The 15,167-nt window shown below is 49.3% G+C and overlaps 4 protein-coding genes across 4 annotated transcripts; 3 read left to right on the forward strand and 1 right to left on the reverse strand.

Annotated features, from left to right (window-relative positions):
* Positions 1-282: 282 nt before the first annotated feature.
* VTN77DRAFT_3537 (uncharacterized protein) lies at positions 283-1,965 on the reverse strand (the record flags this gene model as incomplete). Its single annotated transcript, XM_069419496.1, has 1 exon — positions 283-1,965. One exon carries the CDS (start codon positions 1,963-1,965, stop codon positions 283-285), a length of 1,683 nt encoding a protein of 560 aa, XP_069278328.1.
* A 960-nt stretch (positions 1,966-2,925) lies between these two features.
* On the forward strand, positions 2,926-5,468 carry VTN77DRAFT_3538 (uncharacterized protein; the record flags this gene model as incomplete). The annotated part of the gene is made up of 2 exons (XM_069419497.1): positions 2,926-3,306; positions 3,363-5,468. 2 exons carry the CDS (start codon positions 2,926-2,928, stop codon positions 5,466-5,468), a joined length of 2,487 nt encoding a protein of 828 aa, XP_069278329.1.
* A 2,473-nt stretch (positions 5,469-7,941) lies between these two features.
* VTN77DRAFT_3539 (uncharacterized protein) lies at positions 7,942-8,815 on the forward strand (the record flags this gene model as incomplete). The annotated part of the gene is made up of 4 exons (XM_069419498.1): positions 7,942-8,006; positions 8,060-8,240; positions 8,293-8,511; positions 8,639-8,815. The coding sequence occupies 4 exons, from the start codon at positions 7,942-7,944 to the stop codon at positions 8,813-8,815; spliced, it is 642 nt and encodes a 213-aa protein (XP_069278330.1).
* Positions 8,816-13,266: 4,451 nt separating this feature from the next.
* Positions 13,267-14,082, forward strand: VTN77DRAFT_3540 (uncharacterized protein; the record flags this gene model as incomplete). The annotated part of the gene is made up of 1 exon (XM_069419500.1): positions 13,267-14,082. One exon carries the CDS (start codon positions 13,267-13,269, stop codon positions 14,080-14,082), a length of 816 nt encoding a protein of 271 aa, XP_069278331.1.
* Between the last annotated feature and the right edge of the window lie 1,085 nt (positions 14,083-15,167).

Genomic DNA, 15,167 nt, shown 5'->3' on the forward strand with positions numbered 1-15,167 from the left:
CACTCCGTACCTGTGGATAAGATGATCATCGATGGATGATCGGATCGGAATCGGCGGCCACGCGGCCCCATCGGCGGGATCCGCGGAATCCATAATCACGTGATTTGACTATATATGCTAGATCAAAACGTTGCAGTTCAGTCCCTCTATGAGCACGATTAAATAAGGCCATCGTATTTTATATATTAGCGTAGTTACTATCAGATGTAACGTAAATCTTATATCCTTTACCCGGGTATCAATGCTAGTTGAGGACACGGATGAGTGCACCAGCGTGTCTGACTATGATCGACCCTTCAATCCCTTCCGCCGGTTCTCCTGCTGTCTCTTCTCCTTTGCAGCCTCCCGCCGCCTTCTCTTCCAAGCGCGATTGTTCTCGCCGCGGTGTTCCCAAAACCACTTCGCAAACTCGCTCTCTTCTGGCTGTCCTGAGCCAGACTCAGCGCGAGCTTTGGACGGCGTCGTGCCGTCGTCCTCACCGTCCACATCGTCCATCTCGACGTCACTCGCCTGATCCCGATAACCGGTGCGATTGGCTAGGGCAGTGTCCGGAGTAGGAGCGCCGCTTCGTACGCCTCGGAGTTGAATGTCTCGTTTGGTAAATGGAGTCAGCGGTTCGAGAGCGGCGCCTGTGTCCTCTTCATCCTCATCGTCGTTGCCCCCGAAAAAGGTGAATTCATTATTTTCTTCCGGCTTATCCTTTTCCGCCGGTCGTTTAAAAAGGGCTTCCAAAGGATGAACTTCTCTTTGCTCGGTGGTTTCTTTCGCTTCGTCGGTGCCTTCCGCCGGTGATGATGAATCAGACTCCACAGCTGCAGCCTCAGTAGCTGCTGTACTGGATGAGGGGGACTTCTGCAGCTTGGTGGGCTGCGTTTCTGAATCCTCGCTTTCGCTTTCGCTTGCGCTCTCACTTGCGCTCTCACTGGCGCTCTCATCTGAAGACGATTCAGATTCGTCTTCATCATCCGATGATGTATCAGATGTATCAGAAGAGGTGATGTCTTCCTCTTCGTCACTTTCAGATTCGGACGATGAAGAGGTGCCACTCGACGAGGTCCAGTCGGATTCTGAATCGTCCTTCGATTCTTCCGCAGACGAATCTTCGTCTGGCACTAGCGATTTTTTTGTTTTCTTTGACGAGCTGCCAGGCTCGACTTTCTTCAATGACACCCGCTCCTTGGCACCATCCTTCTTGCCAGGTTGATAGGTCGGCTTGGTGACTTTGTCACTGACTGTGTCTTTGACATTTCCATCCTCGTCGACCCAACCTTTCCCTTCCACAAACTCGGTGGTCACCTTCTTCCCTTCTGCTCCCGACTTGACGAACGTAGGATGCGTGATCGTTTTCTCAAATTCATGGACCACAACCTCATGTGGAGACTTGCCCTTCTTTGACTTTTTGTCTTTCTTCTTGCCAGTAGAATCGATAGACGACCTGTTGGGGGGAGTCTTGGTCCGAAAGAGGCATTCTGCATTCTCCGTGTATTTGGACTTTGCCTGAGCTTTCGGTTTCTTGCCTTCCTTCTCACTCTTTTTCTCTGCCTTGCGCCGCTTGTCCTTCTTGGCACTAGCAGGTTCCGTCCAACCTCGCTTCACCTTCCGATCCGAAGGCAGTTCGTAGCCCTCAAGGACCCCATCCTCCGCCTTCCGTTTCTTGGATGTTTTCTGCGTGGCGGATTTGGTTTCGGGAGTCGGGTCTGCTGCATCTGGCGTTCTCTGAGGCGGCGGACGAGCCACCTCAACCTTCATTTTCCTGCCCTTGAGTATAGAGCCATTTAGCTTCTTCTTGAGCTTATCTGCCTCCATGGACGGGAGACTGATGTAGCCGTAGCTGTTCTCGGGGAAGGTCTGGATGGTGTGGAAGGAGATGTCCGTCGCCAAGGGACGGACTGACGGCGCGAGGATGGAGTCGAGAAGCGTGGGTGTGAGAGGTGAAATGTGCAGGCGCGTGATGTCGGCTGTCATTGCAGCATGGCAGCAGGTCGAGTGACAGGATTGGTCACAGGACAAGGCAGAAAAAACGAAGAACAGGACTCGACTGAGAAAACAATCAAGAGCGAGTTCACACCGCTGCAAGGGTGGAAACCCTGGTGACGGATCTACTCTAACAGGAATTGAATTTAGGTGTTTTTCTTGAGATTTTCCAAGTTCTGCGCTGGTGAGGCGCAGGCGGTCCGAGTCCGGCTCCACCTCAGCCACAGCACAGACTGCGCTCTGTCTTCGGAGCGCCGGACCAAAATAGCAAATCCTGACGTAAAACACTCCACAGATGCCTCGAAAGAACAGAAATATATACGAATCGCACCTGATCTCGGTGCCAGTAGTCTGCATTACTAGTTATGCCCATAATTCTTTTTTCCGGTAGCTGTTTAGATCTATTTATACCTCTTCTCCTGCGGTGGTTGTCAAATCAGAGTGAATCTAAGAGCGGCCCAGCCAGCCTACCCGACTAGCAGCGCCCGGCAACCCCGTTGATTATTATTATTAGAGCATCCTCCACTCTTTCCCCTCGCCATCAGCATCAGATCATCATCGTCAAATCATCTCCACAACAACTGACCTCGTCTTTCCCTCTCTACTCCATTCCTCGTCCTCTACAGTCAATCAATCTTGTTCTTATTTTCGTCGCAGTTGTCTGCAACGGATCCGGACATTCCATTCCCGCCACCGTTCTCGTCAGCTCCCCACTAATCTCACTCACATGGCCTCCCCGATTTGCTTATCGCGGCGATTATGAGCGCATGACTGACTCGAACGGCTCTCCTGGCAACCAAAGAAGGGCATTGTTTTTTAGCAACCGTCTTTCTCTACTCTAACCTCCTCCCTCTTTCTTCTAGCTCATTGTGTTCCCCCCTGACGTCGTTGCCTCGTCCTGTGCTTCCGGTGTCGGCTATCCGCCATCACCACTTCCCGCTCAACGCCAGCATGGGGAACTCCCAGACCAAGGAGGCACGGTCTCACCACTCGCCATCCCATCGTCACGGCCATCGAGGCTCGTCTCCGTCCGACTACGGGCGCTCCCCGTATCATGGCGGAGAGGGTTCCCGGTCTGGCCGCGCGAGCCGGCCGGATCTCTCGTTCCTCGGGATTGGCGGAACGTCGGAGAGGGATGTCGCTTCGCTCGAACATCGACGGGAAACGAAGCAGGAACGAGAGGCTCGTCGCTTAGAGAAGGAACGCGCGGCCCGAATCAAGGAACGAGAACGAAGTATGAAGGAGGAGCATGTCGATGGAGGATATCTGGTCACACAGGGTGTCTATGTCGGTCCGGAGGACTTCAACAAGGCCATCGTTCGACAGTTAATGGTATCGTCGATCCTCACCTATGGCCTACCAGTGCTTGTGCTGACACTCGAATGCAGATTGAACGACGGCTCGCCCCGTTTTGGAAAGGTCTCAATGACTTCTCCGACTCATGGACCGAGCACCAGCTCGTCGCGGCGGCTCGAGGCATGCCCATTCCTCCACCGGACCAAATTCCTCCCGAGCTGGAGAACACGATCCGGCCCAAACCTACCGACGGCAGCACAGATTCGCCCGACAAAGACAAAGATGCTCAGTACCTGACCGTCCCGATCTCATCGAGGTCGCCCTCGTTCACCTCGGATATGTCCCAGAATGCTCCTGCGCCAGGTCCCGCCCAGTCCTTACCTTCCCCGACGTCACCAATTGCATCCGGGACGTCGAGTTCGCCGCTCTTCCGCGGACGCGCAAAGACGCTGGCAGCCCTCGCCACGTCCTCCTCCAAAAGCAATGCCGATATGGCACCGCGAGAGATCATGCTGCCCCATGATCCGTTCGTCAACGGCCAGCCCATCGAGGCTTATCTCTACAAGGACGCCACCGAATGTCCGATCTGTTTCCTTTACTATCCGCCTTACCTCAACCGGACCCGATGCTGTGATCAACCGATCTGTTCGGAATGCTTTGTCCAGATCAAGCGGCCGGATCCGCATCCTCCAGAGCATGGGGAGCATAACCCCAACGCGACGAGCTCCGAGGGTGGTGCTGGAGGAAACAACGACGGAGAATGGCAGCTGGTTTCCGAACCCGCCGCCTGTCCCTTCTGCGTCCAGCCCGAATTTGGTGTCACCTACAGCCCTCCTCCGTTCCGACGAGGATTGACCTACGCTACGCCGCCCAATGGCCTGCGTCCGAGTCAGGCGACGTCTCCCCTGTCTTCAAACTCATCTCTCGCCTCCTCCAACACAGCAGCAGCAGCAGCAAACGGGTCCCAACAGGCGCCCACTGGACGCCGTCGCGCTACGTCTCTTTCGGCCAACGATCCCAGCGTGGTCACGACTGATATGATCCGCCCAGACTGGGCTCAGAAGCTGGCAAATGCGAGAGCACAAGCGGCCCGCCGAGCGGCGGCCGCCACAGCTCTCCACACTGCCGCATATCTCATGAACTCCCCTGGAAATGAATCGCGGAATTCTGGGGGTCGGAGAGGTGTCCTGCGAAGGGCCGGGGGCGGTGGATCCGGTACCCAGAGTCCCACTCACTACACGGGTTCATCGGCGCTCCATGCTCTTGCATTTCTGTCGGAGCGACGGGGCGGAGCGGACCACCAACCCGGCGAGGATGGATCCGGCACTCTGGCCCCGCCCCGTGGAAGTTCAAGACGTAGCCGGATCGATGATCTGGAAGAGATGATGATGATGGAGGCGATCCGGCAGAGTTTGGCAAGCGAGGAAGAACGACAGCGGAAAGCGGAGAAAGAAGCCAAGAAAGAGGCCAAACGGAGGGAAAAGGAGGCCAAGAAGGCGGTGAAGGCGGCGCGCAAGAACAGCATCTACAGTCAGAACCCGAGCAGTGCAGCCCTCATGTCCAGCAGCACCTTTAGTCGAGTGGAAAGTAGTTCGTCCTCCATTGTTGGCGAAGAGTCATCCGCAGCGGGCAAGGGGAAGGGCGTTGAACGTGTATCTCCTGCAGCGGCCGCGAGTGACATTGAGTCTGGTCCCAGCAGCTCTGTCCAGCCGCAAGTTACCAGCCGGGCTGACATGGATCCTTCTCCTTCGCTCGTCCCGCCGTCGCCTAATGAACCGTCCCGACCATCGCATCTGCGGCACATGTCGAATGCTTCGTCGGCTGCGTCATCGTTTGTCGAGTCGGCGTCGGGAGAGCATATCGGATCAAGCACTCCGCCCAATGGAGCGAACCCGGCTTTGGAGCCGATGTTCAATTTCCGGAGTCTTGCCGCTATGATTGGAGATGAGAAAGGCGATGGCGCTGCGGAACATGTGGAGGATGCCCCGCAGGCCGAGAATTCAGCGGCTGCGGAGGCCAAGCCGTCCAATTCGGAGAATGTGGCTGTGGAGAGTCAGCCTCAACAGGATCAGCCTCAACAGGATCAGCCTCAACAGGATCAGCCTCAACAAGATCAGCCTCCACAGGAGGATGTGGGCCTCGTTCCGAAGGAGCTTGCGGCCAACTCGGTCGAGATTACTCGGGAGGCGACGACGTAGCTGTACGTGTCTACGCTTGGCTACGTCCTTTCACCTTTTTTTACCCTCTTATCTCTCTTTCTCTAGCGAATACGAAGTCGGACAGCTTTCGCTACCCTCTCCATTTCCTCTCTACCTACTGACCTGACCTCTACCTACGATGTAAATGCTTTCGTGGACACTTGATTGTTGTGCTGGCGTCTGTGGCGGCGTCCTGGCCTCTCTGGTTTCTCCATAGATCTGTGACATTACAAACCTCTCATCCTGGTCAATTACATTCCTTCAGCTGGGCTGCCAAGCATGAACTTCCACGAGTACGATCACCACCAAACATTTCTTTACATCTACATATATATTGGTGAGAAGTCATGTCGAAGCGTTTTTCCGTCATCATCTCATCACGCAGTTCTCACGCCTTCCTTCTTTGACCGTCCCATAACCCTGAGATCAGGCTGCTCACGTTTTTTTTTTCTCCTTTCCTTTTACTTGTTGCTTCTGCGTCATGAACATATTTGCATCCGAAAGGCCAGGTCTGTCGTGTCGTGTGATGTTTCCATGGGAGGGAGGTCGGATAGGTATTAGATATGATATGAATGATACTGGGCGGTAAGGAGTATATACATTAGGTAGGCAGGAATCATTTGAGTTTACTCTACTCCCTCCTTACTCGTAATGCGTGTGTAAATATCCTCGTCAAGTCGGCAAGTATGCATTTTTTTTATCTACCGTAACCAAAGGGCATACTGTTCCGACACTTGCAGATAGTGATGGACCGAGTCTAAAGGAGAAGCTGGTTAACTGATTCGTGCATATATATATATATATATATATAACAATGAAAACAAGGGAAGAAGGAAAGAGAGAGAGAAATATATTTTTTTTTCAAAAAAAAAAAAAGGAAACGGAAAAGAGAGAAAGAAAAGGAAAGGAAAAGAAAAAGAAAAGAAATAGCTACATGATGGAATAATTCCCATTCTACCTTTTTTTTTCCTGGGTTCCATACTCCGTAGGTCGTCATTGCTATCAGCATTCTGGGAGCTTGCAATCTGGCTGTGAAGCCTGCAGCCTACCCATAACAAAGGAAGGTAAATAAATAGAAATCTACTAAATATGGGGGTTCTAGCTTATAAAAAGCCTATATATATATTTTATTTTTTTTTTCTGTCCTTCCTCGTCTATCTTTCTTATTTCTTTGTATTGAACAGTCATTAATTAGCCCTTCCAATATGATATCCCTCTTAAGTCAGACTCCGACAACTGCCTTTAACAGACGTTCTTGGCTCTGGTAGCAATTTAGATGTAGGATCTAGATTCCTTAAAAAAAAAGAAAGAGAGAAAGAGAAAGAAAAAGAAAAAGAAAGATTATGTCATAGATTTCAACACCTTAAAATAACACCATTTTCTGAGCCAGCTCACGTAGAAGCGCGTCACAGAAATGAGAAGCTTGTAGCAGTAATGCTTTTAATATGCCTATATGTTTGTTGTCTTACGACTGTTGGGGGGATCTGCTAGCAAGCCTATTTATTTATTTATTGCCTAGGTAATCTAATCCGGCTGGCAAATTCAATATCTTAAATACGTATGTAGTACACATGTTTATGTGTAGGTTTCGCCTATCAATCAAAGGTTAAATTAACTTAATGAGGTGGGCTGAGTTGAGATCTCCATGAGAGATTATTGATTCTAGGGGTTTGCCTTTCTATACTAATATAGAACTTTATTTATTCTAGTTGTGGTAAAATAATGAGAAAAAAAAAGATCAATTAATATTCCTCTTTTTTAGAGGGTTCGATTATGTTAATTCTGAATACAAGCCTTGCAGGTGTCTCGCTTTGCTCAATTGGTTTAAAACTTTGAAGAAGAAAATGCCTGTTCTAGACCTACCTCCTACTGCATATATGTAAGTGATTTTTTATCATCTATTTCCTAGGCGGGCTCCCTACCTATATTCCTTGCTATAGGTAGTTCTTACTGTATCCCTTGCTAATAGCCTAGCATATAATTTCTTGTTAATAATAGAGGTAATTTTTTTGCCAATTTATATATATCTCTTGCTAATAAGATTTTATGAATTTAGTGTAGGATGCTTAGGTACATATGTTGCTTTTTATAGCCACATGACAGTATGCAAAAATGGATTTCAATGTTTTATAGTATAGGGGATATTGATTGATATTTAACCGTTATATAGCCGTAAACATGGCTAGCCTAGTTAGTACTAATTCCAACAAAACAACATTAAAAGAAATATACGTATTTGTTTCATAAATCAAACACAGTGACAGTTGAAGAAAACAAAAGCAGTAGGTCCTAACCCGGAGGTAACGGATTGTGGCACTCCTTATTTGGTCAACTTCCACCTTTTCCAGTTAAGTTCCATCTATTCAAACCGAAAAGCCGGAACACTACCTTAATTACACTCATTCTGGACATTAGGTCATATTTTTGCATACCACTGTCTACCCTGCTCAGACACCATTTGCTGCATGTCTACATGGCAACGCAGTTCATCTACTTCCCCCAGCTACCCGCAGAGAACTATGCCTGCCCCATCGACTTGTCGAGCTGAATAAGCCTGACAATGAAGAAATCGACACATACTGCCAGCTCAGGCCCACTTCCTATCTCAACTCGAGACCACCGATCATCACTCGAGTGTGGAGTGAGTCCCGCCAGGTGGCTTTCGAGAAGAAAGCCAGGCCCATAATAGACTATGAGTACTACGAGAACATTCCAGTCTGGCTCTCCATCAACACCATTCCGGACTTTTGGTTCAATCTGACCACGGATATTGTGCACCTGAACTGGTGGCCGCCTTATCCCCGAAATTTGACTACCAGGGCAGCTGGATCCCCTTGAAGCTGCAAGGGGCAGAAGGGGTGCGTCTATCACGTCTGATCTCGACGATGATCCTGGTTATGGATGGCCCGATGAAGAGTTCAACCTTCTCGAGGGCAGAAAAGATTACATGGTCTGTCTGAAGATGATCAGCCTCTACATCCCTTTTGACCAGGCTGTACGCTCGGATCTATTTGGAAGACTGGGTGAGGAGCGCATCAAGCTGGTAAGCCCTTTTGACGAAGAGACCATTCGGTAATTTCAGCATCTTTGGTTGCTGCATGGCCCGCAACTGGACGTTGAGCCCAGAAGCATTCTTTGATCTGGCTCTCTCATCAACAACGCGTTTTCAGGACTGTGTTCAGAGATGGTGCGACGACGTAGAGAAGGTGTGGCTGGGAATAAGTGGTATCAGTTTCGCGAACATTGAGCCTGAAGAGATCTGGCTAGGTGAGGGGACTGACAGTTACAACGAAGGCGACATACTTAAACCATGGTGGCATGACATCCTCCAACAAGAGTCATCTTAAGTCAAAAAGATATTGGACTTGCTGCCGGAATTCCGTCCGATGATCATGTTCCGGCTCTGCCTGCTGAAGTGCTCCTTGCATGCGCAGGAATCACCTCCCCAACAAGAGCAAGCTTGAGGAATTGTCAGGACAGGATAATGCCCTCTAAAACTGCCTAAAGATGCGGACTTGGCAGCACAGCGCAGGTTGAGTTCTTGGGAAAGTTCCACGTAGTAGATTCGGCATGATTCAGTAGATGATGCATCTGGTGGCACCAGAATCTTATCAGAGACATTGCAGTCAAACAGTCTGGCCTGCCTTCCTTCTAACGCTTGACATGGCAGTTCCGAAAAAAAAAGACAGATCAGAGGAAGCAAATCCTCGTTTTTTTGTCCCTTATGTCCATTCATTTAGACAGATGCAATAGCCCAGCTGAGAGCTATTTCCTCCATCTATGTGTGTGGTCCTGCTTTTTTTCGCGCTTGGTGGCTACAGCAAGATCTACTTGCAGGATGCTCTAGTTTATATACCCTAGAAAACAATTTGATTTAGGCACTTTTTCATCTATAAAGTGCCATTATTGACAGGAGAACTAAGAAATAGCCTATCTTAATGATGCAGCTCTAATAAAGAAAAGATGCTTTCTATAATGCTATGCCATAATTTGAGATATCTCTATAATACTATCTGTACTTAAAAGTGGGTAGAAAGCAGCTGGGATTATGCCATATGATCCTAGTAAGGCACTCAACTCTAGTTAGCTTTGAATCCAGCCATCTTCCTTAAGACCTATGACTCCCCTGGGTCCAAAAGCTGCAAATTTGGATCTAAACCTTCTCCTTACAACCCCGTAGAATGAGAGACAAGTTTATGAGGTAATTTAACTGCTTCGAAGTCAGCAAAGACTTGTATCTCTATATACAGTTCTTATAAAAGTAGGTAGGGCTATTAGGAAGTCAAATGTACAAGAAGCTCTTAAGGATGCCACAATTTTTAAGCAGAATTCTCAACTACAGGCCTATTGGAATTAGAAAGCCAAGAAAAGGGTGGTTTTAGATCCAAACACTGGTTTTGCTAATATCGAGAAGATAAAGAAGGCTATAGACGAAGCTGCAGCTTATGAGGCCCGTATTCAGGCCCGTGAGCCTGAAAAAGAAGCCAAAAAGGCCTCAGAGGCTGCAGTAGAGGCTGGACTATAATTCATCTATTTGAATGACAGGCTTATTAGGGAGTGTTGTGTATAGCTTCAAAAACAGGAGTTTAATCGATTTTTTGCAGGTGGACGGGTTCGGGGGGCGGCATCTTACTCCGTACCACTAACCAGTGACTCAGGCTCAGCTTCACCCAGAAAAATGGACATGCATGACTCGACTCGACTCTTCAAACCAAGCGATCAGATTAGCCCAGCCGGATTAGGTCAGATACATAGGTCATTCCTCAAAAAAGGGGTACGAAAAAAAGGAAAACAAAAAAAAATAAGAAATAAGAAAGCCGTTATTAGTTATTTGACGGAAAAAAAAAAGAGTTCTAGATTCTAGATTCCGATTCGATCGCTCTTTTGCTATGTATGCATAGTACGGAGTACATATTATGCTGCGTGATGTATGGAGTACATACATATATCCATGTTCGTACATACATGCATACACGAGGGAGGCTGGTACTTATAGTTCATCACCATAAAATTAGTTTAAATCCAATCCTAGCCAATCTATCAGCCTACCCGCCTCTCAGCCAGCCACGCTGTCAGGTATCTCTACCTGCCCGTCGTTCTCAATCAGGCATGCGACCAGCCTCGCTTAGTTGTAAGCTGTCAACTCGTCACGGTGTCACCTGCAGTAGTTCGCTTTGGTTGCCGCGGTTTCTCACTTTCCCTTGCGGTAGGGAGGTTAGTAGCCGTTAGGTATGCACTCCATTTGTATATATATGTATGTATGTACGGAGTACCTAGGTAGAATTAGATGATGATCATGTATGTAGCTAAGCTAATGAAGCTGCGTAGGTAAGGGTAGGGTTCAGGGTCCTCGTGTTTAATTATTAATGTTTAATTAAAAGGAAAAAGCAAAACGAAACAAAAAACGGGTTTTTGGGATGGATTATAACGGCCACTCCAATCGGATGGTGTTCCGTCTAACCGTTCCCGCTGTCATGTTGGTCATGGATTTTAGCTTGCAGGCTAGGGTGTTTAGTTGGAGTTAGACTGTGTTAGGCAGGTAGATATCTTAGGTAGGCCCGGGGTAGGTGTTTATTAGGGCTCTTATCTAGCCCTGTAGTTATGTAGTTAAGCCGTAGTTCACCTGTAGGTAGGGCTTTATAGCTGGGATATTATTACATTAATACCTTACCTGATTGCATCTTGCATCCCTGCATCAGCATACTTGCATGGCTGTATACCTATCTAAGTAGGTACATGCATCCATACCCGTTTATTTACTTGACTAGGTAGGTAGGTAGGTAGATACATGTATCTACTGTCGGTAGTTATGTAGGCAGGCGGCTTGCCTGCTTGCTTTCTTGCCAGGCAAAAAATTCATCCTTCCATCCATACATCCGTCCGTCCGTCCATTATGTACCCGAACTACACAGCTAGCTAGGTAGTTCGTTAGTTATCATTTGCTTATTCTGCTATAGAACTCTAGCTACCTACCAGGCCAAGCGAGATGAATCATATCATATCATTCCTGACGAGGGAGCTGTCTTGTCTTGTTTCCTGTCCTCATGATGTTAGTATGGAGTAAGTCGTTCATGTAGCTATAATTACCTGCAAACACACAGGCATACATACACAGCTAGTGCAACAAACTAGTTTAAATGTCTGCCGGCACTACGGAAGTACATACAGTACGGAGTACTTACATACACCTTGTTGCCATCCAATTGAGACAAATGACATGCGAGGCACCGTTTTCGATCGCATCAGCACTTTCAACAGCTCAATCAACGATCTTACCGATATGGCTTGTTTGTCTTGTCTTGTCTCTTCAAGCTATTGTCCGACACTGCCTGTTGGTATCCCGCATCATTCTCATACCGACTCGCCGACCGTAATTAGCTACAGAATGGAAGAAAGAAAGAAACAAGACAGTCCAACATACTCGACCGACTCAGTCAACATGACATGCCGACTTCCGCTAGCAGCCTGTCCCTGTGGACAGAACAAGTATCTCGCTGAGGGTCGTCTGCAAGATCGTCAGGGCCCATTCATTAACCGCATACGGAAGGATCTGAGCGGCGATCTGAGGTCGGCGACTAAAGGTCCCCGAAAGAAAGTACGGCGTACGACGTACTCCGTACAAGTAATAATTAGTGCATATTATTAACGGTGGAGGAAGTGTTGGTTTGAATTGGTGCAAGTGCATAGTCATACAGGCCAGGATTAACTAACTAGCATTGCTTTGGCGATCACCCGCTCTTAGTGACTTCTCTGTTGGACTCGCCAATTGATTAGCGCTTTCGCATAACGACAGAGATTTGGGATCTGACTCAGAAGTTGGAACTCGTCGCTTAAAGTGTATTCGTATGCTGTACTCTGTACGCCGCTACAGGCGTGTTTGAAGTCCTGATTAGTAATGTAGCATTCCTGTCTCGGACAAGAGCCCACTGAAATAAGCTTCTTGGGAATGTCTCTGGCGCGTGGATCGGTGAATCAGCCCACGAGGACATGGTCAAAGTCCCAAATTTTGTGCATCGCTGATGGCGCTGAACACCAACAACGACCTGCATGAGACCGTCAAGCCGTTACCGGTAGTCCACAGACCGAAGATTTGGTAACTTGTAAGGATGGCTGCGGGACCAATCCCTGATCTTCACACCTCCACAAACTTATGTATACATGTAACAATCTCTTTCTCTGGACGACTGAGATGACTTGTCAGGATGTTTGCTTGCCGCCCCAAAACGATCCCGCGCTTAGTCGATTCGATTCGCTTGTTGACGCGCCACCAGCTGCCAGCCGTTAACTATTTCGTTCAGCGGCATTTCCATCCCTTGTTAGGTTGGTTGTAGCTCCAATCCCTCCCATAGACTCAGTGCCAAATCTATAGCAGGGGTGCGTTCGTTCCTGTCAAGGGTCGTTGGTCCCACCGATCGACGAGCCGATACGAACCTGATCGATCGGAGAGATATAAAGTTCAAGTTGTGCCATTGTAAACTGCCTCAGACAAGACTACTTCATGTCCCTCCCAATGCATTTGCATCAGAGTCTCTCCTCCATGGATGCGAATAAAAGAGTGGCCCTGACTGGCCGCCGCGCAAAGGCCAAGTTTCGGACCCTGTATTCCTGCATCAATTGTCGCCGGCGAAAAGTCAAAGTGGGTGCACATACCACCAGCTCTGTTTTTTCTGTTTCCCACTTTCCTCGACTGAATGCTGACAGCTGCAAGTGTGACCGTGTCCAACCGTGCTATGCATGTTGTCTTCGCGGCATTCCGGACGAATGCACCTATGTGGCCAGCGGCGACAAGCGCAACTATATGACCCAAGCAGACGCAATCGCCGCCCTGCGAAACGAGGTCAAAATCCTCAAGAAGAAGGTGTCCGAATACGAACAGGCGCCGCGCACTTGCGATAGTCGAGGGGACGTGGATAACAGATCCCCGGACCCACGATATTTGGCTCTCGAGGCCATCGCCAGTGCCCTTGCAACTACTTGCCCCGCAGCCTGCGAGGAGATCGTCGACCAGATTCGAACAGGCACCGACCTGGCAGTTGTAGCCACCTCTGCATTGGCCGAGCTGACGCCGCCTGCGAGCGTTGTTAGTAATAATTACCCATGGAGCGGGTCGAATGGAAGGACGATGGTCGGCGGTGCGGTCCTGTTGGATGGGAGATTGGAAACTCCCTCACCGGGACTGCAAGGCCAACCTTCAGACTGGATGACACTGGCCGAGTCTGGTGTCATGGAAACCGAATTTGGTCTTCACCTGTCCATTCCAGGCCTTCCACGACATTGGGAGTCATTCGCGCCGTTCTTCATTGATAAATTCATCAATGACTTTGCCCCTCCCAATCCCTGGCGTCATCGATCGACGACATCCCAACTGGATACGTCCTGGTTGCGGACCCTGGCGCACAATATCTCCTCTTTTCCGTTTTCCAAATGCTCTCTCCGCTGCGTGGCCACAGCATACTGCGGCAAGATCACGGGGATTCCGGAGATATCCTTGTCAGCGCAGAACATGTATGCAGCTAGCTTGCGGATCTTGCAATGCAGCCTTGCAGCGGGAGCAGAATCATCCACAGACAGCATATGCAATGCATTGACGCTGTGGCTGTTTGAGGTATGTTAAAATTCTCGTGTGAAGACTGCAATGCTGACCTCATGCAGCTGATCAATTCTAGTTGCCCGGCTGGATGGATGAATCATCTTCACGGCGTCCAGAAACTGTTCGAACGCCGCGGTCCTCAGAATGCCATTTCTGGAATCGAGCACAGAGCCTTCTTGTTCATTCGCTTTCATGGAGTGAGATAGCCCTTCTTACACAGAACTCTCCCAGTACTTGCAAGCTGACAATATGTAGATCACCGACGCCATCACCAGACGACGGCCGAATTTCCTCTCGAACAGCGAGTGGAAAACGGTGCCATGGTCATTGAACCCTTCCGCGAAGTCGCCGCTCCACCGTCTCCTTGATCATGCGGCCGATATTCCCGGCCTCCTGCTCGCACATGACGACATCAAGGAGCGATTCAGTCGAGGCCGTCTTTCTCAAGAAGAGAAAGAATCCCTGTACTCGCGCCTGCTGTCCCGTTTGGACCGTCTGATCGATACTCTCAGGTTCTGGCGGACGCAGTATGATAAGCGACCCTCCAGCCCTCAAGTCGAGATGCCTGTCGTCGACAGAGGCAAGAAGACCGGTCAGAGCTGGTCCGATCACTCCAGCTTCGGCTTCCCATCACCGCCATTTCCCGGCAGCCAGACCGCTGTATACTATTCCGACGGCTTTGTAGCTCAATGTCTGAACCTGTATTACGCCTGTATCATCGTGCTCCTGCGTCTGCGAGCCGAGTTGCTCCCCATGTCGGAAACCAGCAGCGACAGCTACGAGTTTGCATGCCGCATCTGTCGCAGTGTGGAGTACCAGCTGTTCTACACCCCTCCTGGGGCCGGCGCACTGTGGGCCGTGTTTCCCCTTTCGCAGGCATACCACGCCTTCATGGAAGGCAGTCCTGAACGAGCCTGGATTGATGGTCTGCTCACGTGGATGGATGAGAAGTCCCCGTTTATCATCAGTCGTCTTGTCCGTCCGGAGCTGGATATTGCTGTGATGTACTAGCATTGAATTGATAAAGGTAATATTTGTTAATTTTGTCGAAATACATCCGTCTGAAATAAGTAGGCCCGAGGTCTCCTCCGTTCGTAAGATCAATAAAA

The sequence above is a fragment of the Rasamsonia byssochlamydoides genome (assembly GCF_041956645.1).
Source record: "Rasamsonia byssochlamydoides strain NRRL 3658 unplaced genomic scaffold VTN77scaffold_25, whole genome shotgun sequence".
In the NCBI taxonomy this organism is placed as follows: Eukaryota; Fungi; Ascomycota; class Eurotiomycetes; order Eurotiales; family Trichocomaceae; genus Rasamsonia; species Rasamsonia byssochlamydoides.